Genomic DNA, 27,743 nt, shown 5'->3' with positions numbered 1-27,743 from the left:
TTCCTCCGTTCGTTCCCGGGTGGCATGCGGGTTGTGCGTGTGTGTAGTCGTGGGGTCAAGCCACGGTCTGCTCACCCTGTGCGTTGAGTTGCTTGAGTGCCTCTTCGCACGGTCGGGTCCGTCGCCCTCCCGTGACGTCCCTAATAGGGGGGCTACCCTCCATTAGGGGGGGTCGGGGGGGCTCGGCCCTCCCTGTTCTGATGGTTTTGGGGGGCTGTCAGCGGGGTGTATTTGTCAGCCAAGTGGCTCCGCTTGGCCTCCCTTGTGCAGTAGCGATGCCAAGCTAAGCCACTAACGATACAGAACGTTAGGTTATGACTATAACCAAGTTCTGTTAGTTAGGGGCGATGCTTGGCATCGGACGCCGCTGCAGCCCTTGTCCTCACCTTGTGGTGAAAGCTTGGGAAGGAGGAGAGCAGGTGACCACACACCTGCTTATGAAGGTAAGCTGATGAGGGGTGTGGTCAGACTAATACTGGTATTAGAGGTACATTTGTGGTTTATTCAGTACGCGTGCACGTACGCGAGATAGTGCAGTAGCGATGCCAAGCATCGCCCCTAACTAACAGAACTTGGTTATAGTCATAACCTAACGTTCATATTGGTTGTAAATAAACTACCATGTAGTTACCACACAAGAAAAGCATGGAAGCAGCCGCTTTAGGTGGAGCGGTAAAAGGACTGCATTTAAAAAGCACTTTACAACTCGTGCAACATTCACCCATTCACTCACACACCGACGGCAGAGGCGACCACGCAAGGTGCCAACCTGCTTATCAGGAGCAGTTAGGGGTTAAGTGTCTTGCTCAAGGACACTTTGACACACTGCCGGAAGGAGGAATCAAACTGGGAACCATCTGAAGATTACCAGATGACCTCTCTACCTCCTGAGCCACTGTTAAGAACTGTATAGGAAATACACCTGACTTGGACAGATAATAAAGGAGCATGTACAGATGCAGCTCGCAGGACTCTGAGCGAGCTGCGGTAATCATGCACAATTAACCTGGCAATGCTGTTAATGAGGCGTTAACGATACTGTGCCCTTGCAGTAGAGGTTCGATTTTTAAGAGCTGGATCTGTACATGACAGGAGGATCATACCTGTGGTCTTGGGCTTCAGGAAAAGCACTTCCCCTTCACATCCCACATAGGCCGTATCTAGACATAAATATGCTGTAAGAAAAAGAGAGTGACATTCAAACCAGAGTTACAGTACCTATCAATCAAATCTGATTTAGAATATGTTTCCCACCATATAGGTTGAGGGTCAATCCACTTTCAATCCAACCAATTGAAAATAAATAGAAATTGCAGTTGAATTACCACTGATTGTGCATTTAATTCTCAATTATAACTTAAGAGTTAGTGGATCAGACATAATTCGCATGCTAAAAGAACTGTCTCATACCAGACCTCTCGACATTCTAATTAAAATAAAATCTATTTCCTGAATTGATTGAATGGAATTGATTGGAAGAAGTTTGTTGAGTGGGCGGGGCTAACCTGGGAAGTCTATATAAGACTGCAGCGTGGAGAGGCAGGTGTGACACAGAGCCCACAGCTCGTTGACAGACAACCTCCGTCCACAGCGGGTGAGGAGCTCCCTTAGAGAGATCCACTAAAACACATCATAAATATCAAACGTCAAGACAAAATAAATAAACAGCCTGCCAGTGATGCACTGATACCAGATCTTCTTCTCTCACTGCCAATAATACCGCCTCCAAGTCCTACGCTTGAAGAATTGTCCCGATCCGATAGAATTGCATGAGACCAGGGCCCAGGAGTTCAAAACTTGTAATCCCTATTGATTGATTGAACATTTTAATGAACAGATTGCAGAATGGGTACAGTACAGTACGGCTCAATACACACAATTGTTAAGGGGATGCAGACCAGAGAAAGACTTTCGTCTTGTTTACATCAGGGTCCCCCACTTTCAATTCATAATGAGTTCAAATGAATGAATCCAAATCTGATTAGATAGGGATTAAAAGTTTTGAACTCCTGGGCCAGGAGATTGGGGTCAGTGGACAAAATTATTGGGATGTAAATAATACTTGCACTTCTCTGTGTCAGAAATGCCGAAACTGAGCATGACATAAGAGCAAAATGTCAATATGGTCAATGACCTTTGATATTGGATCTATCAAAAGTAGTATTTAATAGAAATATATTCTTGATAGGCCAACTGGTATTGGTGCATCCCAGCAGTGCAGCACAGTTCATGGTTTCAACTGACAACAAGGGGGAAGTGGAGAACAACAAGCATGTGATTGGTGACGCCGTGACCAGACTAGCTGCAGGAAATCCCCCATTCCTACCATTATCGTCTCAGCCTCAACCCTGGCGCTGTAGCTCTTATCTTCATGCAGTTATCTAGACAAGATAATCTACATTCGGCAACTTGTAGACCAAGGTTTAGCTGGAGATGTGTATGAAGTCCCCTGTCAATTGGACTTGATTATAGCACCACCGTCTGGTCACTGGATGTGGTATGTGTTGTGAAGCGCTGGCACCCCGGTATCCATCAGTGTGGCGACTTTCATGTGTCTATCATGCAATATATTGGACTAGTGCCACCATGTGGCTGAATGGCGTAAAACCTTGCCCATCTCTTCCCTATCACAGAGAAAACACGGCACATTTGGTGCCAATCCTCGTCATTTCCTGTTTAGGATGCTCAACCCTCCCCCAGGATTGGACTAGGTGTGGCGGTCATGAGGTCTGTCCTTGAGACTTTCTGAATTCCACGCCAAGATGTTGGTCCCTGACGGCACACGGCAGGTTCTGGGAGAATCAAGTGGACAACCGAGGAGTACTAGGGGAAATAAATACATGGGTTCAAGGGGGCAGACCAAAGACCTTTGATTATAGCGCCACCCTCTGGTCAATTGATATGTGTATTTGTTGTGATGCATTGGCACACCAATATCTATCATTGTGGCAAATTCCATGTCTCTATCTACATTGTGACAAACTAAATTAAGTAACTAAGTATTTTTAAATTACATTAGTTGCTCAGTCACAGCTGAAAAAAATGTTAATTTCTCAAAGCCTGGTCTCAAAGAAATACTAGTAATAATAACAATAGTAGTACTCAAATAATACTGTAGTAGCTTGGTAGATTTTCACATTCTAGAAAATAAGCACCTGCCTCTATGCCTAGGTGATCTTAGAGCTACGTCGCACTGGAACAGCACTGGAACAAGCATCACACCCCCATAGTTCCACTCACCCTATATTCTGATGATTATAGGTTTTAATCTTAATGACTCTGGCCTCAAATATGCATAACCAGATACTTGTGTTCATAATATACAGACATTATTCAGCTGTTGCTTCTCTGCCCGACTATGATAAGCACCTGGTCGTTGTATTGGTTGTAGGGATGGGACAATAACTACTATATATCTTGCGGGGGGGGGGGGGGGGGGATAAAGTAATTAAGAAGCGCACACATTTTTATTGCCGTTACTGCCGTGATTACTTGGGAGGCGGCAACTGAAACTAAAGCTGTTATATTTAGATTTGCTACCAGAGAGAGAGCCTCTCACATCGGGCCCGGATGAGCCCAGCCTATATACCATTCACGCTAAGCATCCTGATGGGTCACCACCACGCTAAGGCACATAACATAAGTTATGTATGTAACTGTAACGCGGTAGGTTCAAATGATCCCTTTGATTTCCTGTCAACAGTGCTGTAAGTGGTATTCTTTTTGTTAAAATTAAGTGTTAAATAGCCATTACTGATATAGAGTATGTTTGGTCAGTCTCCCAGTTCCTCCGCTCTGCAGTAAACAGAAAATAATCGTTGTGGTATCCCTTCCCACTTTATCCAATCAGGAGAAAGAACCAAGCCAAATTTGCTTACTGCACTGGTAGATTATTTTACTTGTTTCAAGGATACATTTGCTTAAAACTCTTATTTGTGTTCTCTCTCCGGATAAAGTGGGAAGGGGATATCAAAACATGTATCTTCTGTTTACTGCAGAGCAGAGGGACTGGGAGACCCATGTTACTGACCAGACAATCTATATCAGTGATGGCTGTCGGAGCGTAGAGCTATTATTTTAACTTATTTGAACAAACAAAAGAATATCACTTACAACACCTTTAATGTCCTGTCTAATAAAGCTGAAATTAGACATTTTAATATTTTCAGCTTCCTTTAATAATTACTGAGATAATACCTCAAACTGAGATCATTTTGTGCAAGATAATCGTATTGTGAAATGTATTTATTCCTTATTATTACGTTTTAAAACACAGCGTACGTGACCACAATGAGCCGCGATGGCCTCACCTCGTCCTGAGATTGGTCGTTGAGGCACAGCATGCTCTTGGTCATGTGGTTATTGGGGATATAGAGGCTGTGGCTGGATGAGGTCAGGTCACCGGCAGAGTCGTGCTCCACCTCCAGGTCTTGGGAGGAGATACAGGAAGACGTCAAGTCCTGGGTGGAGTCCCGGGTCTCGCTTCGATTACACGTTTGAGTCTGTGAGTCTCCGCTGCTGCACCAAGATCCCGCGGCCCCTTCGCTCCCCGGCGACGCCCCGCCATCGAACCCGCGCTCCTCGGCGTAGCGGCCCTCGTAAGACTCGCAGGACTTCCCCCGGTCGAGCCTCTGGAGCCGATTGCTCCACATGGACGTACAAGTCGCGGGTTCCTCCGCCCCAATCTCCGTGAGGTCGGACACGGGCACGCTGATGTCCCCGTGCGGGACAGGGGGGAGGTAGTGGGGGTTGTTGGAGTCGGGGACAGAGCAGGAGCGGTTCAAAGCCCCCCTGGCCCTGGCCGACCTCTGCTGGGCCCTCCGGCTCACCGGGGAGCTGTTCTGGGACCGACTGTCTGTCTCGTCTCTCAGCATCATGGCCTCTCCCTCGTCCCCATCCATGCCCTCGGCCCACAGGGAGGAGTCCCAGCCCCCGCACACAGACTGCCTGGAGAGGCCATTCGCATTGGTGGCGTCGTCCGCGTCGGCGTCTTTCAGTCTGTCGAGCGGGCGTTTGGTTTTGGGATGCTGCCAGCGTGCCTCCCAGGAGCTCTCCTGCCCATCTGGAAGACACACACAGAGAGGTATTAGGGCGAACACGAGGGAACACAGCGGAGACCCAAGTGGTGGATCGTGTAAAGAGACAGGGGGGACAGACACAGACATATGATACAAGAAGACAACCTTGAAAGGTGGAGACCGATTCGATGGACAACACCCGTCTTCCGATGGAGGACAGTTTCCTGCAGACTGCTGCTGAGGAGGTGTGAGACAGCCGGGCCTCTGCCAGAGACAGGATGTCCTGTGGGGAACAACAAGATAAGATAAACCTTCATTCATATTTCAGTGAAGAGAACGGTACAGGTAGGAATCAGTAGCGGCTCGCCACTAGGGGCGCAAGGGCGCCGACCCACCTGCTGGCCAGCTGCTGTTAAATCAGAGAAGAAGACAATAAAACTTTTTCGTTTTTGTGTTTTATAGCCCTATAAATAATATAAACATGTTTAAAATGAATAATATTTACTCATTTTAAGTATGTTTGTATTTCCAATGCACAATATAACGTTATTATCTAAATTAAAAAAACACCGTTTTCCAGAGCAGGAAGTGACATCACGTTTTTTTTATTTTTTTTATTTTTTCGTATTTCTCGGGGGCAATACGCGATAGCGCTCTGCGTGCGCGTCACAGTTTGATCGCTGTCTCCGTCACAGCCAATCAGTGCATACGGCGTTGTGCGTTGAAATATGACTATTATGTTGGAATCCGAGCGCGATTTGAAGCGGTCTAGCCAGCAGCGTGAACTTCCGTGAAGGATTTTCCATAGCCGCATTTCGCGGAGACGCTCTCTGATTGGCCGACGCCAGTATTTCTTTCCATGGCAGAATTTCACAGAGACGATATCTGATTGGCCGAATCCAATTTCTAGCCTGGTTGAGATAGTTGTGTTGTTGTGAGATGCATGCAGCTGTTTGCCGTGCCGTGACTGCAAGTTCTTAAGCTTAGGCACTCTTTCAAAGTTGGTTAAGGTTAGAGTTTGTCTTAGAGCATGGCGATAGAACGCCAGGTAGTTTTGCAGTCTGTTCGAGCGGAAATGGACAAAGGTGTACTTGTTGAGTGTTGTGGCAACGAGCTCAGCTGAGCTAACACTTGGCTAACTGCTAACTTGGCCCTGGACGTTCAACTAAACAGTGAGTCTCACTCTCTCTCTCTCTCTCTCTCTCTCTCTCTCTCTCTGTATCTGTATCAATCTTGGATGCAATAATAACGTTACTTACCACACTGACTATCTCGATGGCTCATTGATTTAACTACTGCAGCTCTCTCGGATTGAAAATACGTGGATTATGGCTTGTTCAATATCGTCTATGTTTGAATGAATGAATGAATGAATGAGAACTTTATTAACAGATTGCAGAATGGGTACAATACAGTACGGCTCAATACACACAATTGTTAAGGGGATGCAGACCAGAGAAAGACGTTTGTCTTGTTTACATCAGGGTCCCAGATTTTCGATTCATATCGATAGTTTAATAGCTAGCCTTGGCTCGTTTAACAATATGCAAAATATGTGTACAGCCCTGTACTCATACTGAAGTTATTCTTGGTATATAATAGGTCTGATTGTGTAACGAATCGATTCCACGTCGCGCTGTGTGTGAGAGAGAGAAGGAGAGAGGGAGAGATCTGCCTGTGTTTGTAGACGGGCGAGTTTTGTTTCTAACTTTTCTATTTATATATTGTGTTTCAAGTTGTGAATTAGAGTCTAGACTATACTTTATTTGACTGGTTGTGTGTTGTTGTAGTAACAGCTGAGCGACTCGTTCATAAGAGCCGATTCATTGCTGTGAGCGTGAGTCGAATCGCTCACGTCTGGTAATGAGTGTTGCGTGGTACTGTACTGTACATGTTTGGTATATGTTTGGTATAGCGCCCCCTAGTGGCGAAACCCACCGGCCGCCACTGGTAGGAATAAATATCCAAACAACCAGCAGAGTAAAAATTCAATAAAATAGAAATAGAAAAATAATAATAAAGATCTGATCTGTACTGGATCTCTTGGTGAGTGGACATGTGAGACTCAATATCATGTATACTCAATATCAATAACGTCACTATGCACATATGTACAGCCCCCCCCCCCCCCCCCCCCGGTGTAATATAGAGACTCTATCCTAAGTATATATAGCTAAGTCTACCCTGTGACAATATACAATACTCCATACTAACTCTTAGTCTACCCCAGTATAAGTAAACAGATTAAACAGATTTCGGTCTTATCAATAAATATAAATGTAAATATAAATAAAAATATACATGAATATCATTGAAAATGTGAATATATGAATGAATTAATATGTGAGTCCATATGCAAAGTGCAAATGTAAAGTCCATGCAGGCTTCAGTGGTTAAAAGTCTGTCAGTTCTAACAGTTCTCCAGCAGTTAACCAAGTCAATACTTGCCCTATGCTGTCGAGCTTGATGGTTACTGGCACAGAGGACTGGCCAAGGCGAACAAAAGGACCACAATGGTAATAAAGTATTTTGGAGGCACTCAAGTGGCGACCCATGTAATGCGATGCGTCGCGAAGCGGCCAACCCAGGTTAGATTCCCGGACCCGGCGTCCTTTGCCGAATGTCTCCCCCCCCCGCTCTGTCTCCCGTTCCTCCTCTCTCTCTCCCTCTACCGGACTGCCCGGTAGTAAAAAACAAAGAAAAAAAATTAAGTATTTTGGGCTTCATTGTTTTTCTTGTTCTATCTGGCAGAGCTGTTGCCTGATAATCAGGCTGAATTGCATTCCGTTTCGCTTCATTATTCAAAGTAGGCGGGACTAGCAATTGCCGATTCAGGGTCTGAAATGGAACTGTCCATAGATGTAAAATCAATCGAACAATCAATGGATAAAAATTGTGCATTTATTTATGAATCAAGTCTTTGTTTTGACACTGTTAGACAGTGCTGTTTTTATCCCAAGTGCCCAGAGTGTCCCCAGTGGGAGGGGAAGCCCTAACCCTGGCAATCAACACTCTCCACTACTCTTATGTGTCTGACATGGGACGTTACAAATACACCGGTGCACTCTGAATCCCATTATTTACAATGGCTTGCGCTGCGTTGAGAAGAGAGCAGCACACTCCACGGCGAGCTTGTGCCCAATTTTCAACAAGCTTTAAAAAAAAAATTATGAAAAATGCAGTCAGTCATATAAGTTCATATAACAAAATAAATATATATATATATGTCATTTTGGTGACAAACATCTTCAGACAAACATTTCTGAGTACATTTTAACTACTGATGTGCATTTCTTGTTTGTTACACATTTAAGAGACTCAAAATAACATTCAATTTCAATTAGAAACAACTTTAAAGATGGAGTTGAAGTAAGACATTTATGAATGAAAAAACCTGCTCACTCCACCACCATCTTGATAACAGCAGCGAACAAGACTAACAAGACTAACAAGACCTGACCCCTTCTACACACACGCGCCATCGAGTGGTTTCAACCACGGCCCTACAGGGCTGTACGCTAAGCTTTTTCACTAGGGGCACACTTGCCCCTAAATGAGAAATTTAGGGGCAAAGAATATTTTTTAGGGGCAAATTTTTAAATAACTATTTTACCATTATAGTAGGGCTGGGCGATATGGCCTCTAAATGATATCGCGATCTTTTTTGGCCATATCACGATACACGATATATATCGCAATATTTTGACATTTCCTCTAAAGCACTTAAAAATGCTTGATTTAACCCTTTGATGCATACAGTCACGCCAATATGATGATTATAATAAGTCCCTGCAACATATGTTTGCATTATTAAACCATGAAGATGCTTTAAAAAATAATTTAATGAAAATGTACTAAGAGTAGTCTACTGACACACTATTAAAAAATTTATTTACATCTAAGACCATTTATATAAAAACTTTTGGGTGCCTTTTTTTTGCACAGTACTGTGTTTTCTATCCACTTTAGCCAAACACACACACACACATATATATATATACACACACACACTACTGTGAGAAAATAATAATCACACACACAAAGGGATAATGGCTTATAGCAGACTTAATGATTTTAGAATATTTCAGATAATGAAATTAAATTATTATATCATCAACTATCCAGTTAGTATTTATACTGTCTGTAACGTTTGGCTACTTTAAATCATTGAATGTAGAGAGAGATGTACTGTATTGTACCCATTCTGCAATCTGTTAATAAAGTTTTCAATCAATCAGAGCGAGAGAGAGAGAGAGAGGGGGCGAGAACGAATGAGAGAGCCAGCCCCCCCCCCCCGGGTTTTGTTCTAGGTTCGCGTTTTGATCGTCTAAGCTGCCGTAGGTGATGACGTCACACTCGAATGTAAACAGGAAGCGTTTAACAGACGGAGATGGAAAGTGGATGATATACAGTAACAGAAACGAATAACCAATAAATATGAAGTTATGTTTAAACTTCTGTTGTCAAGCGTTGTCAATATAACCCACCCCCTTTCCTCCCGAATGGAACTAGTGTTGTGGAGTCCGCTTTGACTGGTGTCCAGGGTTAGCAGCAGCTAACGCTAGTTAGCTTAGCATAATCCTAATGGATACCGTGGATAGCAGCTAACGTTAGCCCATTGCTCGTGTCAATCAAATTGCATGTTATTAAAGGTCTGCGCTGGTCTGTCTAATGAAATTACAACCGCAACATTATGCCCTGGTTGTAGGCTAATGTTTTATCCAATTTGTATGGATTAATTTAGGAGTGAAATGCGAATGAAGGGTTGCAATCACTACTCGCAAGCTTGCCCCCAGATGATATTTTCCACTCGCACCGGCCAGATTAGGGGGCAATTTGCGACGAGATGATCGCAGTGTACAGCCCTGCCCTAGGTTACCATGGCAACCACTCACTGCAGAGCTCGTGGTTAATTTTAAACATCTTTAAAATTTATTTAATTTGGAATACCTTTGTCTAATGGTTATGAGGAATATTAGTATATGGAATGTCAAGCTGTTTTTGAACAAATTTGAGTTTTCTCTGAGATGTTTCCGTTTGTTGTTTTATTGATATTTGTTGTTTTATTGATATTTGATTTGTTCTATATGTTTGTATATTTGTTATTGTTCTATATTTGTCCGTATGTCTGATTTTGATTTGTTTATTGTTCTGTATTTGTTTGTATATTCTATTGGTGTTTTATTGATATTTGTTTTACTTTATGTTGCTTTATTGATTATTCTTGTTTGATTTTTAAGGCTGTCAAAGTTAACGCTGTATTAACGCGTTAATGCCTGATTCTATTAACGTAACGCCACAATCTTTTTTTACTCGCGATTAACTTTAAAAAAATATATATATTATTATTATTATAATTATTTTTTTCTAGACTTCACTCAGGTGTATTATTGATGCTCTCAATGGTCTCATTCGTCAACGGACTTACGACAAAAAGGGCTTTCTCTTAGGGCCATTTGAGACCTTTTCGGGCAAGACATGAATATAGACAATATATTATAATATAATATTAATTATATATGTTTTATTGGGACGGTTGGTGAATCCCAAAATCATCCCGAAAAGGTCTCAAATGGCCCTAAGAGAAAGCCATTTTTGTCGTAAGTCCTTGGAGAATGAGACACGGTGATTGATTGAATGAACGTTTTATTAACAGATTGCAGAATGGGTACAATACAGTACGGCTCAATACACACAATTGTTAAGGGGATGCAGACCAGAGAAAGACTATTGTCTTGTTTACATCAGGGTCCCCCATTTTCAATTCATAATGAATTGTAAGTAAGGGTGCAACTTGCTCCGTGCAATCCATTCTTTGTGGATTTAGCCTGTTTGTTTCTGAAGTGTGTGTGTGTGTGTGTGTGTGTGTGTGTGTGTGTGTGTGTGTGTGTGTGTGTGTGTGAGAGAGATAGAGAGAGAGAGAGAGAGGGGGGGTGAGAGAGCTGAGGAAGGGGCAAGAGAGAAAGAGAGCTGGGAGAGTGTGTGTGAGAGAGAGAGGGGGGGGGGGGGGTGATTCACCCTTGTGTGGGTGAATGTAACAAGTTCCTAACGTTTTCTTTCCCCTATTATTTCATGCACACTTTATTCATTGTTTTAAATTATTATTTTCTTTTAAGTTATTTTGTGCATCACTCTGTTTTGAATTTGATGCAAATTTGCAATGCATGAGGGTCATCCTTTTGTGTTAAATGGCTGCATAAAGCAAGCATTTGTTGACTCTCATAAGAGTATTAAAACTTGGAACTTGAAAAATATCCGTTTAAGGTAGATAAAAAAAATATATAAAAAAAAATGCGATTAATTTGGACAATCATGCGATTAATCAGATTAAATATTTTAATCGATTGACAGCACTAATTTTTTATATGTTTGTATCCAGACCCCAGGAAGAATAGTCGCTGCTGAGGCAGTGACTAATGGGGATATGAAATAAATAAATAAATAATGATGATACTGAATTTCCCTAAGGGGATCAATAAAGGAATATTCTATTTTATCTTATCTTAAATAACATCCCATTGAATTACTTTCTCTAAATATGTTTGTTCTGTAGCAAGTAGTTTCATTAGCGTTATAAATGTCTCCATTCAAAGGTCCCAGAGTGCTCCATCTCCTCAGTGTGTCTGTCTGTACAGAACCTGACTCAATTCAGTTCCAATTAGCACAGTGACATATAAAATATTTGCAATATTATGTTTTTTCATTTATTTCTTTGTTTTTACAACCTAATCACCTTTAAATGTATACCTACCTAGTGCTTTCACTGTCTACAACTGCCCTACACTGTAATCATAGTAATCGTATTAATCTTAACTACCCACCTCACTATAGTCTACCCATATATACATTATATATTTATATTTACAACATATATATACATATTGTGATCAGAAAATATTATCATGTCCATGATCTGTGTTAAATACATATTCTCTGTATAGCCTTGACTAGTTAAGTAAGGGATAATGTATAGCTACGAGGTCATTGTCGCAAAATAATTGACAGAGACTGCGTTCTGGAACACCGATGCGCTGCGCAGTGGTGTTCTACACGCAGTTAAGGTCAATTATTTTGCGACAATGACAGAGTATAGCTATACATTATCCCGCTTATTACAGGGCTAACTTACTAACAATATACATAATTAATTTTACACCATCGACAAGACGAGATCAAATGCAGACGCAGTTGTTCTGTTGCTCCTCTGTCATCGGCAGGTGTGTGGACTTGATTGCACCTGATGTAGTGCAGCTGCGCATAATGGTAAAGCTTAGCTTTCGTGACTGCGATCAAAATGCTTGATTGTGATTGGTCAATAGCGCTCTGTTGCCCCTAGCAGTGGCCATTATTGCGCGTTGCCCCTAGCAGCGATGAATTATCGAGAAATAATAGACCGCTGCTGTGGGCAACCGAGCGCTATTGACCAATCACAATCAAGCATTTTGGCTAATGTTAAAACGCCATGTAATAATATAGGTTAACTAGCTACAGCTCAGACACTAGGGCGACAGTCTGACAGTGTTTCTTAAAACAACAGCCAAAAGGGCCAGGAGATATGACACGTCAAGGTTCTTTTCGACTACAGTTCTTGTGTGAGACACAACAAATCCCTAGACCCATATTTTGTTTTCATTTTCGCACTAGGGCATTTTTTGTTTACCTTTCTTGTCAGATCTGTTATTAATTTGTCATCTTTTGACGTCATGTCAACTTTGTACTTAATGGTAAGTCTGAACAGAGCTCTTTGTCACTTTCTGGTCAGACGCTTTGTGTGTACACATGTGTCTCTGATTATAAACTGATCATACTCTTTCTGTGGCCATGGAAACAGATAATAAACTATGTTCTATTTTTATACAATTTGACTCATCTGAATTTCTTTCACTGTTTTGACAATATCCATATCTGTCTTAATATACCTGCATATAATACTCCTATATACCTACTTATACACCTGCATATAACCCATATAGCATGTACAATAACGCTGTAGATACCATAAATACAGTATACATTTATTCTTATTGTTTATATATATCTATCCACCTGTCTGTAGTGTACATACCTGCACATACTCATTTTACATATCTATATCTGTACTCTACATATCCCTTACCTACTCTTACTAGTTACGGTGCTGGCCAGTATAACTACAACCATAGGCCTACTGTCTTTATACCTGTATCACTCTACATATTAATACTACAACTCTGTACATACATCTGATTAGCACTACACCCAGTATTACAAATGTATATATTTTATATTGTGGTGATTGTACATAATTCACTTACAGAACTATTGTTAGGAACATTGGTTCCGCCCGGACGTTATATCCGGTGGCCATCCTGCCACCGGCATTCAGTCTAGCTAGTGACGTTACAGTGATAACATGTGTTCTTGATGCGTGATTTTTTTTCATAGCCTATGTGTGCGAAGACGCTCTCTGATTGACTAGCCGCGTACAGCGAAGACCCTCTCTGATTGGTTTAGCGCCGAAGGGTCTCTTCCGCCTTGTACATATATATTCTCTGCTTCAAAGTGGTTATGCTTTGGCCCTCTTTCGAAGTGGGTTATGCTTAGAGTTAGGGTTAGGGTTAAGGTTAAGGTTAGGGTTAAGGTTAAGGTTAGGGTTAGGGTTAGGCGGAAGAGACCCTTCGGCGCTAAACCAATCAGAGAGGGTCTTCACTGTACGCGGCTAGCCAATCAGAGAGCGTCTTCACACACATAGGCTACGGAAAAAAATCACGCGTTCTTGATGCATATTAAATTCTCCACGGTCTCTCTTGAGACACTGCCTCCGACTTCCATTCTTCGGCACTACAATACCCAGTTTAATCACCTGGGTAAACAAGAATACCCTGAAGACTCTAGCAGGAGCACTCATTCAAGGGTACTACGACTATGCTTGCACCTCATGGTACCAAAGCACCTCAAAGGCGCTAAAAACAAAATTACAAACATCTCAAAACAAACTGGTCAGACTACTGCTTGACCTTACCCCCAGAACCCACCTCACCCCTGCCCACTTTGACAACCTAGGAAGGCTTAGAGTAGACGACAGAGTACAGCAACTTGCAATGGGCCTGGTCTACAAGATACACTACACGACCAAGGTACCCATGTACATGACAAAATACTTCCCAAAGGTCAGTGAATACCACGATCACAACACCAGAGGGAGCTCCACAAATCATGTTAAACCCAGATTCGGCTCAAACAAGGGACTAAACACGTTTCGCAATTATGCCACATCAATGTGGAACGCCCTACCCAAAGCTGTAAAGGAATGTGAATCACTACCCCTTTCAAAAACACTCTCAAAAAACACCTAAGGGAGACTGCAACTCGAAACTGGCCCCTGTAAATGTCCGAACACAACCCCCTCCAATGTACAGTAAATTACCAAGTATGGTCTTGTCAATAATCCAATGTACAGTGTTTGTTTGTACAGGTGTACAGTGTCCCCCACCCACCCCTCCTACCCAACCCCCCCCCCCCCCCCACTCCTACCCAACCCCCCCCCCCCCCCCCCCACCCACCCATCCACCTCCAATGTACAGTCCCCCCCCACCCCCACCTACCCAATCCAATGTACAGTTTCTACGTCTAATGTATATACTCTTTTCTTTCTGGACTCTTTTTGTATCACAAACAGTACTGTAATTGCAAATCTGGTATGTCATAAATGTATAGATGTAGCAGTACTGTCTACGACGAGCTAGTCAAGATGAGAAGCTCGTTCAGCCACAGACTCATCCCCCCCGACACTCAACTAACCGCCTCGGACAGTCCTTCATACCAGCGGCCATCAGGCTCCACAACAGTGGGCAGCGACTAGCAGCCTCCAGGCCCCACAACAGGGGGCAGCGACAGCGACTGCTACCAGACATTGACCTGGGACTTATAGGAACCCAAGGGGGACAAAGTAGACTACCCTGGTACTTTGATTAATGTATACTCAGTAGATAGTAAATTATAACACTACCTCATGCATACTGCACCTTATGTGACACTGTGAATAATATGAATATTCCTCAGCTAGTCAGATAGTAAATTATATTGACCATATTGATCAAATTGTTTACACTGCCTGTGTTGTCTTTTACTACCTGTATACTGTGTTGTTTTACTACCTGTACCCCTCCCCCCCATGCTGCTATGATGCCTGAATTTCCCCAAGGGGATCAATAAAGGAATATCTTATCTTATCTTATCTTATGTCATGTATGTCACATATGTTACGATGAATTGAAAATGGGGGACCCTGATGTAAACAAGACGAAAGTCTTTCTCTGGTCTGCATCCCCTTAACAATTGTATGTATTGAGCTGTACTGTACTGTACCCATTCTGCAATCTGTTAATAAAGTTTTCAATCAATCAATAATAAAGTTTTCAATCAATCAATCAATCAATCTGTACATTGTACTACAGTCTACATCACTATTGCACTTTACTGTTACATTTGCACTCTCCAAATATCTTATTGTTGTACTGTACTTGTTGTATGAGTGACAACAATACATTTGAATCTAATCTAATCTAAATGATGCAGCATATGAACAGACAAGGACAGACAAAGTTGTCAATATGCACTTAATATGCATGATTGTTAGCCTCCATACTGTTGTTTGATTCAGTGACCATGTGGAGCATTGGATTGTGGGATACATACACTTCATGCAGGGAGCTTGTATTTCATACCTTTGCGGAAGGGAGGGAAAAGGAGGGATCATGGGCAAGGCCAGATTAAGAATTCAGAGGCCTCTGGGCCAGACTCTTGTGGAGGCCCCCACACACACATACACGTGCACGCACGCACAGTGGCGTTTTTATATGTAAAACATTGGTGGGGCAGCCACTAACCAAGGCTACATACCAGGCAACCTACAGTAATTAAAATGACAGTAATCGTTGTTCGCAAATTTCGCACCACATATCAGGCATAGGCTACAGGTAAGCCACTAACTACACACCCTCAAGACCCCTATGCTCTGCATCTTCTGGCCGCCTCAGACCTACTCCTATCCAAGCTCCGGGAGGGTCATCAAAGAGAAGTCGCCTATTCTCAGTCCTTGCCCCACAATGGTGGAATGAACTACCCACCCCAGTTAGGACAGCCGAAACACGTCCAATCTTTTGCCGTCGACTAAAGACACACTTCTTCAACCATTATCTGAATAATAAAAAAAATAATAAAAAGATCTAACCCTAACTAACCGTACTGTCATGCACTTGTCCTAATAAACTAACCTACACTGTAGCACTCAACACTTTGATGCACATTGTTGCTCAGCTGATAGAGTTGTGCCCTTCCTGATGGCTTGTCGTACAGAACTTGTAAGTCGCTTTGGATAAAAGCGTCAGCTAAATGACTAAATGTAAATGTAAGCCTGCATTGTTAGTCGTGAAAGCAAATTAATCTGTCCACGCTGAATTAAACCCTCTATTTTCCTCAGACTTTCCATTTATTTTTATTTATTTATCCATGGTTAGCTTACTGGGGGGTCGGAAACTCAAGATTAGCCACTTGCAGACGGCAGGGAGAGGCACGGGGTGTGACGTACTGTATATTTTAGTTGATGAAATATTTTTGTTGACTAAATATTTTAGTTGATGAAATATTTTTTCATTTCAGTGTCACAGTATGACATCGATCTCCAAAATAAGAAAAAAAATAAAAATAAAAAGTTAAAATAAAAAATAAAATAAAAATAAAAAAATTTTAAATTCTTTTGATGCCCCTTGTCACTAGAGGCCCACGGGCCGCGGCCCAAACGGCCCGGTCGTTAATCCGGCCATGGGAATGTAAAAGCTCCTTTCCTTCACAGAAGTTGGAACCGAACCCTATTTTGTTTGGCAGGCATTTCTCATCCGGGCATTGTGTGGATTCCCCCTCGACTCGAGGGAAGACAGCGATGAGAAGAAAGCATTTAGCCTGGAACTGAATGCAGCCCCGGTCTTGTGAATAAATAAATAAGGCTGTTTCTGTTTTGATTGATTGATTGAAAACTTTATTAACAGATTGCAGAATGGGTACAATACAGTACAGCTCAATACACACAATTGTTAAGGGGATGCAGACCAGAGAAAGACTTTCGTCTTGTTTACATCAGGGTCCCCCATTTTCAATTCATCAGGACATAATAATGACATACACGACATACAGATAGACAGTACTGCTACATCTATACATTTATGACATACCAGATTTGCAAATACAGTACTGTTTGTACTGTATCTCAGATGAATTTATAGTAAGGCTTGCACTGCCTTGTGCAAAAATGGAATCATGCAGAGATATTGGGAGCAGTCCGTGCCCACGGTTGGCTACTGGCTCGAAGGACTGGCCGAGGCTGAACATTGATAAAGTATCAGTAATCGAATTACCTATATCTGACCATCACTGTGTATTCTTCAAAGCTAACCGAAACTTAACAGAGACAAAAACGGTAACCGTTGTAAAGCGAATAGTACTAGATGACATCGCAGAAGAGAGTTCTCAAACATCATGAGACAAACTGAACCATCCAGCCTGGACTGTTCTTTAAACTGCATGGTTGAAAATCTCAACAACACCCTATCATATACACTGGATGCTGTGACAAAATCTCCCCATGGTTAATTAATAGCAGTGTTGGTCAGACAAAGAGAACATGTAGAGCTGCTGAACGAAAATGGAGGAAAACCAAGCTCACAGTCCACTGCGATAATATAAGGAAGCCATGACTGTCTATAAAAAAGAAATACGAGTGGCAAGAAAGGACTATTTTCTAATGTTGGAAACTCTAGAATATTATTCTCAGCCATCGACCAGCTACTCAACACTGCCCCCACCCCTCCACAGTCATCTGCATCAAAATGTGAAGAACTAGCATTATTCTTCAATAACAAAATAACTTCAATGAGAGCCAGCATTAGTCCTGATACAAACATGGACACCATCAGCAAACCCTGCGAAAAAGTAACCATAGGACAATTTGCTTGCATTACATCAACTGCGCTTTACAAAACTGTCATGGAATGTAACTCCTCCACTTCCTATATTGACCCTATATCCACAAGAAAATATATAAAAAATTAAAAGTATTGCAAGTCATGTCCTAAATATTATAAATACATAGCTTCTGACAGGTATTTTCCCAGACACATTCCAAACAGCCGTCGTAAGACCCTTACTAAATAAACCCAAACTATAGACAGTAATGTACTAACCCAGTGGTTCTCAACCTGTGGTACGCGTACCACTAGTGGTACTTGGGCCCCCTGCTGGTGGTACTCGGAGGGATCCCTGGAATCTCAATGTTTTTCAAAAATGAAATAAAACCAACTTTAAAATCAAAATACTAATACTACAACGAATGAAAATAAGCTTGAGATAATTGAAATTGGGGTTTAAAATAAGTTGTACATTTATTTGGTTGTTTTTAGATTTAGAAACAAAATAAATGTTTTTTTCTGAGTCTGACATTGTTTCTGACGGACACTAGTACCTGTGGCGCGTGCATGATTAGCTAACGTTACAAGCAAGCTAGTGATGACTAGCCGAGGGATGTCGCAAAAGTTGCTCAAACGGGAGATATTCTAAAGAGAATAGTGGAGGAGAATATTTTTTTAACCAGAAGATTTCTTCACAAGAAAACGTGATGCACTGATTAAGCGCAAGTCCACGATTCAATCCTGCTGTACAACCACAGCCAAATCGTGCCAGGCTGCCAGCCTCCGCATAGCGAAAGCCGGTAAGTAGCCACACACTATACAGAGTGACTGAAGACTCTTTTCTCAAAGCCTTCCGTCTCTTCTAAAATGGACTACAAGTGTTTTGTTAATTTATATCCACATCACTATTCATTCATCATTATGCTGTTACTGCTGTCGGATTATACTTTATTTGATTGGAAGAAGATCCCTCGGCAAAGAGTCAGGATTTGATGCAGGATATCGGTGATATTATGCTAATAATTTTTTTTTTAACTAACCCGGCCGCAAATTACCAGCAAACAACCTAGGATGGCTTAGAGTAGACGACAGAGTACAGCAACTTGCAATGGGCCTGGTCTACAAGATACACTACACGACCAAGGTACCCATGTACATGACTAAATACTTCCCAAAGGTCAGTGAATACCACGATCACAACACCAGAGGGAGCTCCACAAATCATGTTAAACCCAGATTCGGCTCAAACAAGGGACTAAACACGTTTCGCAATTATGCCACATCAATGTGGAACGCCCTACCCAAAGCTGTAAAGGAATGTGAATCACTACCCACTTTCAAAAACACTCTCAAAAAACACCTAAGGGAGACTGCAACTCGAAACTGGCCCCTGTAAATGTCCGAACACAACCCCCGCCAATGTACAGTAAATTACCAAGTATGGTCTTGTCAATAATCCAATGTACAGTGTTGTTTGTACAGTTGTACAGTGTCCCCCACCCACCCCTCCTACCCACCCCCCCCCCACCCACCCAACCACCTCCAATGTACAGTCCAATGTACAGTCCCATAATCCAATGTACAGTGTTGTTTGTACAGCTATACAGTGTCCCCCACCCACCCCTCCTACCCAACCCCCCCCCCCCCCCCCACTCCTACCCCCCCCCCCCCCCCACTCCTACCCCCCCCCCCCCCCCCAACCACCTCCAATGTACAGTCCCACCCCCACCTACCCAATCCAATGTACAGTTTCTACGCCTAATGTATATACTCTTTTCTTTCTGGACTCTTTTTGTATCACAAATACAGTACTGTAATTGCAAATCTGGTATGTCATAAATGTATAGATGTAGCAGTACTGTCTATCTGTATGTCATGTATGTCATATATGTTACGATGAATTGGAAATGGGGGACCCTGGTGGAAACAAGACGAAAGTCTTTCTCTGGTCTGCATCCCCTTAACAATTGTATGTATTGAGCTGTACTGCACTGTACCCATTCTGCAATCTGTTAATAAAGTTGTCATTCATTCATTCATTCATTCATTCATTCATTCATTCAAACAATACAAATATTTTAGTTTGCCTTGCGACCGCGGTTGACCGCAGGCACTCGCCCACTATGGATCAGCCCGCGCAAAACTAGTGTGTGTGTGTGTGTGTGTGTGTGTGTGTGTGTGTGTGTGTGTGTGTGTGTGTGTGTGTGTGTGTGTGTGTGTGTGAGAGACAGAGTGAGGGGGAGAGAAAGGGGGAAGAGAGAGAGAGGGAGAGAGAAAGGGAAGGAGAGAGAGAGGAAGACATTGGGGGAGAGAGAGAGAGAGAATCTGACAGACAGACAGAGAAAGAGACACTTATTTATTTGTTTGAACTGTATTATCCCTCGCCTGTTACACTTTGTGCATGTGTTAGAGAGAGAGAGGGAGAGAGTGTGTGAGAGGGAGAGAGAGAGGGAGAGTGTGTGAGAGAGAGAGGGAGAGTGTGTGAGAGATGGAGTGTTCATTCAGAGAGTGTTTGAATGAAGTACATGAAATACAGTTGTTCTTAATTTTCTCACTTGCTATGTGAGAATGTTAGTTATTATGTTCTCAATGCCCTTTGCATTGTATGAAAATTGTGTGGAAGAGTTTGCTAGTTCTAGTACCCCTTTCGTACATTGTGGCTGTGTCTGACAAAAGTTAACAATAAATAATGTTATTAGCAATAAATTTGCCTCCTGCGTGAACTGTGCATAGCTGAATAGAGTTAGACTGTATTTTTTTAACGTCGGTCATATGGTGGTACTTGGAGAGCCAGCTACGCTCTCAAGTGGTACTTGGTGTAAAAAGATTGAGAACCACTGTCTTAGAGCAATAACACTTGTGTTACCTAAAAGCTGTAAATAGTTATGTAATGTAATTCCATTAGATTTTTAAACACATTTTACGCATACAACCCAATAACTTAACTATGTTTTATTTGTTACCCAGTTTCTCAATATACTGACTTGATCACCACTTAATGGCTCAGGATAAGATGTAACACCATCAACCTCTTAAGCCCTAGCCCTATTTTCTGAAAATCCACCTAAAAATACATACCTAAGTAAATGGAAGATTGCTCCACTTCTACAAGGTCCATTTGCATGTTCTTGGTATCTTGGTATCTATGGATCTCAGGAAATGTATTCCCAGTGTCAGACATATTGTGTCTGTTACTAGGCTTGAGTAAATTGTAATGAACCAAAGGAGAATATCAATTCTATATGTTGTCTTTATCTTTTGACGGTGAATAACACCATGTTAAAATTGACCAGACATGACAAATGTAGCTCATTCAGCACCTTCTTGAGATCACGTGTAGAATATGAGGCCTATAAATGACCTTATTATGGCCAAGTCGCACATCTATGGATCGGGCCAAATCTACCCTTTCCAATGGCACAGTTCAATCTGGATTAAGTACAGTTACCTTTTACTAATGTAAATGTATCTTCTGTTTTATGGCAATAACGTTCAGGTTTGTGGGAGATAATCCCAAAAAATAAGAAAAATAAAAAAGTTGTCTACATTTGGAAAAAAACACAACATTAATTCATACATTCTGTAGAGATGGATTTATGGAACCCTCAGGCTTATCAGTGCCGACCTTGTTTACCTTTTTACCCCGTTGAATGCCATCATCCACTTCAATGTTAGCGTTAAAAACGCCTAATCTATGTTTTAAATTATGGCTATGTGTCTAATCTGCCCGTCGCTTATCAATGACTTGTTTGCAGTCAACATTGTCGAAACGGATTGTTTTTTAATCGGTTTTTGAATCGTTCATATCCTTTTTATAGCATTTCGAAAAGCTATCGTTCTCTCGAAAATTTTTGGAAAATTGAAAGATTCCGTCATAAACGGCATTTATTGGAATATTCTCGAATACACTGACACGTTGTCATTTGTCGGCCTATTTATGAATGAATCGTTTTCCAATAAATGCTAGATTATCGATAGTATATGTGTACTTATGCACGCTATAGAGGCGAGCTGAACAATCTATTCTCTCGTTTCCTCAAGATCACGCACACACACACACACACACACACACACACACACACACACACACACACACACACACACACACACACACACACACACACACACACACACACACACACACACACACACACACACACACACACACACACACACACACACACACACACACACACACACACACACACACACGCACACATACATAGGGACACGCTGTTATCTCAGTGAATACAGCTCCGATTACCCCAAGACTGGTAACATAGACTCCTTACCTTAGATCAGATGTTCTCCAAAAAGATTATTCCAATTCCTGATCGCCATTCCAAATATCGATCGTGTTTATTGATTGATTATTGGCTGCTGTAAATATATATTCCAGGCTGCATTCCGTCTCGCGATCAGATCCCTCATCATCAGATCCATCGCCAGCACAATGGAGCCAGTTGGCTCCACCTCTACAGATCCCACAGGGATCTCCCAGTCTAATGGACTGACCTGCAGTTACACAGGGATAGACGATAGGGGGCGCTTTTTTCCCATCTGAGCTCCTGGAGGGGCTGCTGTACCAATGGGAGACTCGGTTGATGAAATATGAATTCAGATCGCTAATAAAAAAATAAAACGACAAATCGCGTCGTCGGCACTCACCGGGGGGCATGAAATAACGAGTATGTCGTCGCTGGCATCCAACGTGTTAAAGCTTCGCCTACAGGACTACTATACATCATTACTTTAAGCAGAATCTCTTCTCCTACATGACTACTATACATCATTACTTTAAGCAGAATCTCTTCTCCTACAGGACTACTATACATCATTACTTTAAGCAGAATCTCTTCTCCTACAGGACTACTATACATCATTACTTTAAGCAGAATCTCTTCTCCTACATGACTACTATACATCATTACTTTAAGCAGAATCTCTTCTCCTACATGACTACTATACATAATTACTTTAAGCAGAATCTCTTCTCCTACAGGACTACTATACATCATTACTTTAAGCAGAATCTCTTCTCCTACATGACTACTATATATCATTACTTTAAGCAGAATCTCTTCTCCTACAGGACTACTATACATCATTACTTTAAGCAGAATCTCTTCTCCTACAGGACTACTATACATCATTACTTTAAGCAGAATCTCTTCTCCTACAGGACTACTATACATCATTACTTTAAGCAGAATCTCTTCTCCTACAGGACTACTATACATCATTACTTTAAGCAGAATCTCTTCTCCTACAGGGCTACTATACATCAAACCAGCACATCTTTGGCTTTTCTTTTTTCAAACCTTTATTTAAACTCGAAAGGCAACTGAGGTTTCCCTCATTTACAGTCACGTCGAGTGTACATACAGAAATACTGTAAGCTAAAGAAAAAAGGATATAAAATCATAACAATAAGACGACAAGACGAAGCAAAAAGTAAGTAATTAAAACCTGTACAAATTGATTGACAAAGGTTGGAGATCAAGGTTTTAAACTGCAACAGAGGGGAAAATCTCAAGCTTTAAGATCAACTGTTGGAGTTCATCCCATGAGCTAGGGGGCATCATAGCAAGATTTACCCTGTTCCGTGAAAACTCAAGGGACCTTAAGAACCAGTCAGTTACTAGAACGGGTTCCATAGGTTGCAATAATTACAATAATGATGTAGTATAAGGAGGTAGCTTACCAATAAGGGCCTTAAAAATGAACAAATAACAGTGTTTGTTGCACCTCTCTGTCAGAGAAGGCCAACCAACCTTCTCATAAAGGACACAGTGATGAGTGTTGTATCTATCATTAGTGATGAATCTGAGGGCAGAGTTATAGAGTCCAGGGACATTGTACAATTCGAGTGACATTGTACTATTGTACTTATTTTATGCCTATTCTTAAATCTGCACGTCTACATTGCACTACTTTTATTGTCTTTTATACCTATTCTTATGTCTGAAGTTTATGCAATTGTTGTCAATTTGTGTGCTGATTTTATGCCTATGTTTTTTTATACTAGTTGCTGTGGTGCACTCTGGACTGAGAGTACTATGTAGATAGTTATTAATATTTATTGTTGTTATGTTGTAGAAATGTGTGCATTGAAATGTCTGTAAAGTCTCGACTACATTGAAAATGAGGGTGACCTCTTGTAATCTGGAGAATAAATAAAGGTTGATGATGTAAGGCTACATCTATACATTTATGACATACCAGATTTGCAAATACAGTACTGTTTGTGATACAAAAGGAGTCAAGAAAAGGGAGTATATACATTTGACGTAGAAACTGTACATTGGAGGAGGTTGGGTGGGGTTGTGTGGGGGGGGGTTGGGTACATTGGGATATTGACAACCATACTGGGTAATTTACATTGGAGGTGGTTGGGGGGGGGGGGGGAGAAACACTGTATAAACAAGCAAAACTGTACATTGGGGGGGGGGGGGGGGGGACACTGTACAAACAAGCAAAATTGTACATTGGACTATTGACAACCATACTAGGTAAATGACTGTACATTGGAGGGGGTTGGGTTAGGACATTTACAGGGGCCAGTTTTGAATTGCAGTCTCCCGTAGGTGTCCCTTGAGAGTGGTTTTGAAAGTGGGTAGTGATCCACATTCCTTTACAGCTTTGGGTAGGGCGTTCCACATTGATGTGGCATAATTGCGAAACGTGTTTAGTCCCTTATTTGAGCCGAATCTGGGTTTAACATGATTTGTGGAGCTCCCTCTGGTGTTGTGATCGTGGTATTCACTGACCTTTGGGAAGTATTTTGACATGTACATGGGTACCTTGGTCGTGTAGTGTATCTTGTAGACCAGGCCCATTGCAAGTTGCTGTACTCTGTCGTCTACTCTAAGCCATCCTAGGTTGTCAAAGTGGGCAGGGGTGAGGTGGGTTCTAGGAGTAAGGTCAAGCAGTAGTCTGACCAGTTTGTTTTGAGATGTTTGTAATTTTGTTTTTAGCGCCTTTGAGGTGCTTTGGTACCATGAGGTGCAAGCATAGTCGTAGTACCCTTGAATGAGTGCTCCTGCCAGAGTCTTCAGGGTATTCCTGTTTACCAGAGAGGAGATCCGGTACAAGAATCGAGTTCTTTGGTTGACTTTTTTTATTACATTGGATGCCATTTTGTCACAGGAGAGATTAGCCTCTAGGATGGAACCCAGGTAGGTAATTTCATCTTTCCTTGTGACAATATTGTCACCCACTGTAACTGAGAAGCCGTCGGTCTTGCTGAGTTTGTTATTTGAACCGAAGAGAATGGACTCTGTTTTGCCCATGTGTAATGATAGTTTGTTATCAGCGAGCCATATGCAGATTCTGCCTAGTTCCAAGCTGAGGGTTTTTTCAACCTGTAACTTGTTCTTGTCAGAGACCAGCAGGGCTGAGTCGTCCGCAAACAGGAACAAGTTGCAGTCACAAGCTGACGACATGTCATTTGCATAAATTAGGAACAGTAGCGGTCCTAGTATGCTTCCTTGTGGAACACCACAGCTCACTGTGAGGGGGGGGGGGGATAGGGTACCGTTTACCTCCACCATCTGTTCCCTCCCCTCAAGGTAGGATTGCATCCAGCTCACTGATAGACTATCAAAACCAATTGCTTTTAGCTTGTCAGTCAGAATGGAGCGATTGACAGTGTCGAAGGCCTTTTGTAGGTCCAGCATGACCATGGATACTGGATACTTCCTCATTTCCCTACCTGGGCATTTAATATTATGCTTATGACATATTGCCGGTCAGATGTATACTGTATGTATGTACTGTCACTAACACCCTATCACTACTGATGTCAAGGTGATTGGCATTTTTAGGAATAACACCTATTACGTCATGATCAGTCTTTCCCAAGTGTAGACTCATTTGTAGCAGCCCCAGAATATGAAGGCAGATAAATAGATATAAAAGTGCTTAGTGTGTTGCATGTCCACACACTACTTTCTTTTTTTTCAAAACTTTGTTTATTGAAGTTTTTTCGTTGCAATATGAGATGAGCACAAGGTCAAATTGTACACATATGCCAGACGTATTGCACATATCTACATATAAGTAGTCAAAATATAGGTCTGTTGAATGTAGACAATATACGTATTGCACAAAGGTACATATAGTTAGTCAAAATATAGGTCTGTTGGATAAACAATATACCTATTGCACAAAGCTATGTATAAATAAACAAAATATAGGTCTGTTGAATGTAAATAATATACATGTTGCACATGGCTACGTATAAGTAGTCAAAGTATAGGTCTGTTGAATATATAGACTAAAGAGAGTACACCACAAAATAAATATAGATATTGTTTCGGACATAGTCAATTAAACAGATATGTACACTCAGGACAAGCACTGTACAGCAGGAATAGAGGAATGGAACAATTTTTATTTTTATTTTTTTTAAATGGGAAGATAGACATCGGTTACATTTGCACAAGTAGATAGGTCACTCGACTGGACTGTGCTAGGTTAGGAGTGAGCATTATTTATGGGGGGTCGATTGAACCTTGTTCCCCAACATAGGTAAAGAAACGACCCCATGTTTTATAAAATCTAGCTGTAGAACCCCTTATGACACACCTTATTTTCTCCATCTTAAGGAAGTGCAAAATATCCCTGAGCCACATAGAGTGAGATGGAGGAGTGGGTGACTTCCAATGCAGTAAAATGAGACGTCTAGCCAGGAGAGTAACAAATGCCACCAGGTCAGCTTTATATCGTGGCAGAGACAGGGTAGTAGGGGAAATAGAGACACCAAAGCAAGCAGTTATGGCAGTCGGGCTGATTGGGATCTCAATACTATTTGAGATAGTTTCAAATATTTCAGACCAAAAGGTATGCAGGGAAGGGCAGGACCAAAACATGTGACTATGTGTAGCAGGGGCACGGTGGCATCTGTCACAGGTGGGATCAATGTTGCCATAGATCTTGGCTAGTCTGACTTTAGTAAAGTGTGAACGGTGAACAATTTTACATTGGATCAGTCCGTGCCTGGCACAAATTGAAGAGGAGTGGACCCGGTGTAGAATATCCTCCCACAGGTCTTCTGTGATGTCCTCACCCAGGTCCTCCTCCCATCTCCTCCTGATCTTTTCTAATGAGGTAGGACGCAGTGAGGAAATCAAGCCATACAGGACAGATATAATACCCTTTGTGACCAGTGTAGGCTTTAGTAAAGTGTCAATAGGAGTGGCTTCTGGGAGTTTGGGGAACTGTGAGTTGATATTACGTACAAAACTGCGGACTTGCAAGTATCTGAAGAAATGTGACCTCGAAAGAGAAAACTTGTCAGACAGTTGTTCAAATGATGCAAAAATATTTTCTATATATAAATCACTGAACGTTCTAATACCAAGAGGGGACCAGGAGAGAAAAGCTCTATCCATCACAGAGGGGGGGGGGGGAAACAGGGTTAGCTGTAATTGGAGCTAGTAAAGAAAAAGATTGTAAACCAAAATGTCATCTGAACTGATTCCATATCCTGAGTGTTGATTTGACAATGATATTTTTAGAGTAGGGAGAGGTGGGAAAAGGTAGAGGTGCATGAGCCAGAGCAGCCAGTGAGGCAGGGCTGGAAGAAGAGGATTCCAAAAGCAACCATACAGGGGATGAAGGTGTGTCTTCAAACCTTGCCCAATGTTGTAGTGCTCTAAAGTTGGCTGCCCAATAATAGAATTTAAAATTGGGCAGAGCCATCCCTCCCAGAGGCTTTGGTCTTTGTAGGAGGGCTTTACCGAGCCTAGGGACTCTCCTATTCCAGATGAACTGCGACACC

General features: G+C 41.9%; 1 protein-coding gene across 1 annotated transcript in view; it reads right to left on the bottom strand.

Annotated features, from left to right (window-relative positions):
• The window catches only part of kndc1 (kinase non-catalytic C-lobe domain containing 1), a 199,415-nt gene that overhangs the window by 83,749 nt on the left and 87,923 nt on the right, over nucleotides 1-27,743 (bottom strand). Inside the window, exons 5-8 of the mRNA XM_084321925.1 lie at nucleotides 5,184-5,301; nucleotides 4,311-5,062; nucleotides 1,506-1,620; nucleotides 1,104-1,175 (exon numbers count right to left, since the gene is read on the bottom strand). Coding sequence (XP_084178051.1) covers nucleotides 1,104-1,175; nucleotides 1,506-1,620; nucleotides 4,311-5,062; nucleotides 5,184-5,301 — 1,057 coding nt within the window. The remainder of the gene's footprint in view (nucleotides 1-1,103; nucleotides 1,176-1,505; nucleotides 1,621-4,310; nucleotides 5,063-5,183; nucleotides 5,302-27,743) is intronic.

Source organism: Notolepis coatsorum, assembly GCF_963971535.1.
Source record: "Notolepis coatsorum genome assembly, chromosome: 9".
Taxonomy (NCBI): Eukaryota; Metazoa; Chordata; class Actinopteri; order Aulopiformes; family Paralepididae; genus Notolepis; species Notolepis coatsorum.
The sequence above is the reverse complement of the archived record's forward strand: the minus strand, read 5'-3'. Positions and strand labels throughout refer to the sequence as shown.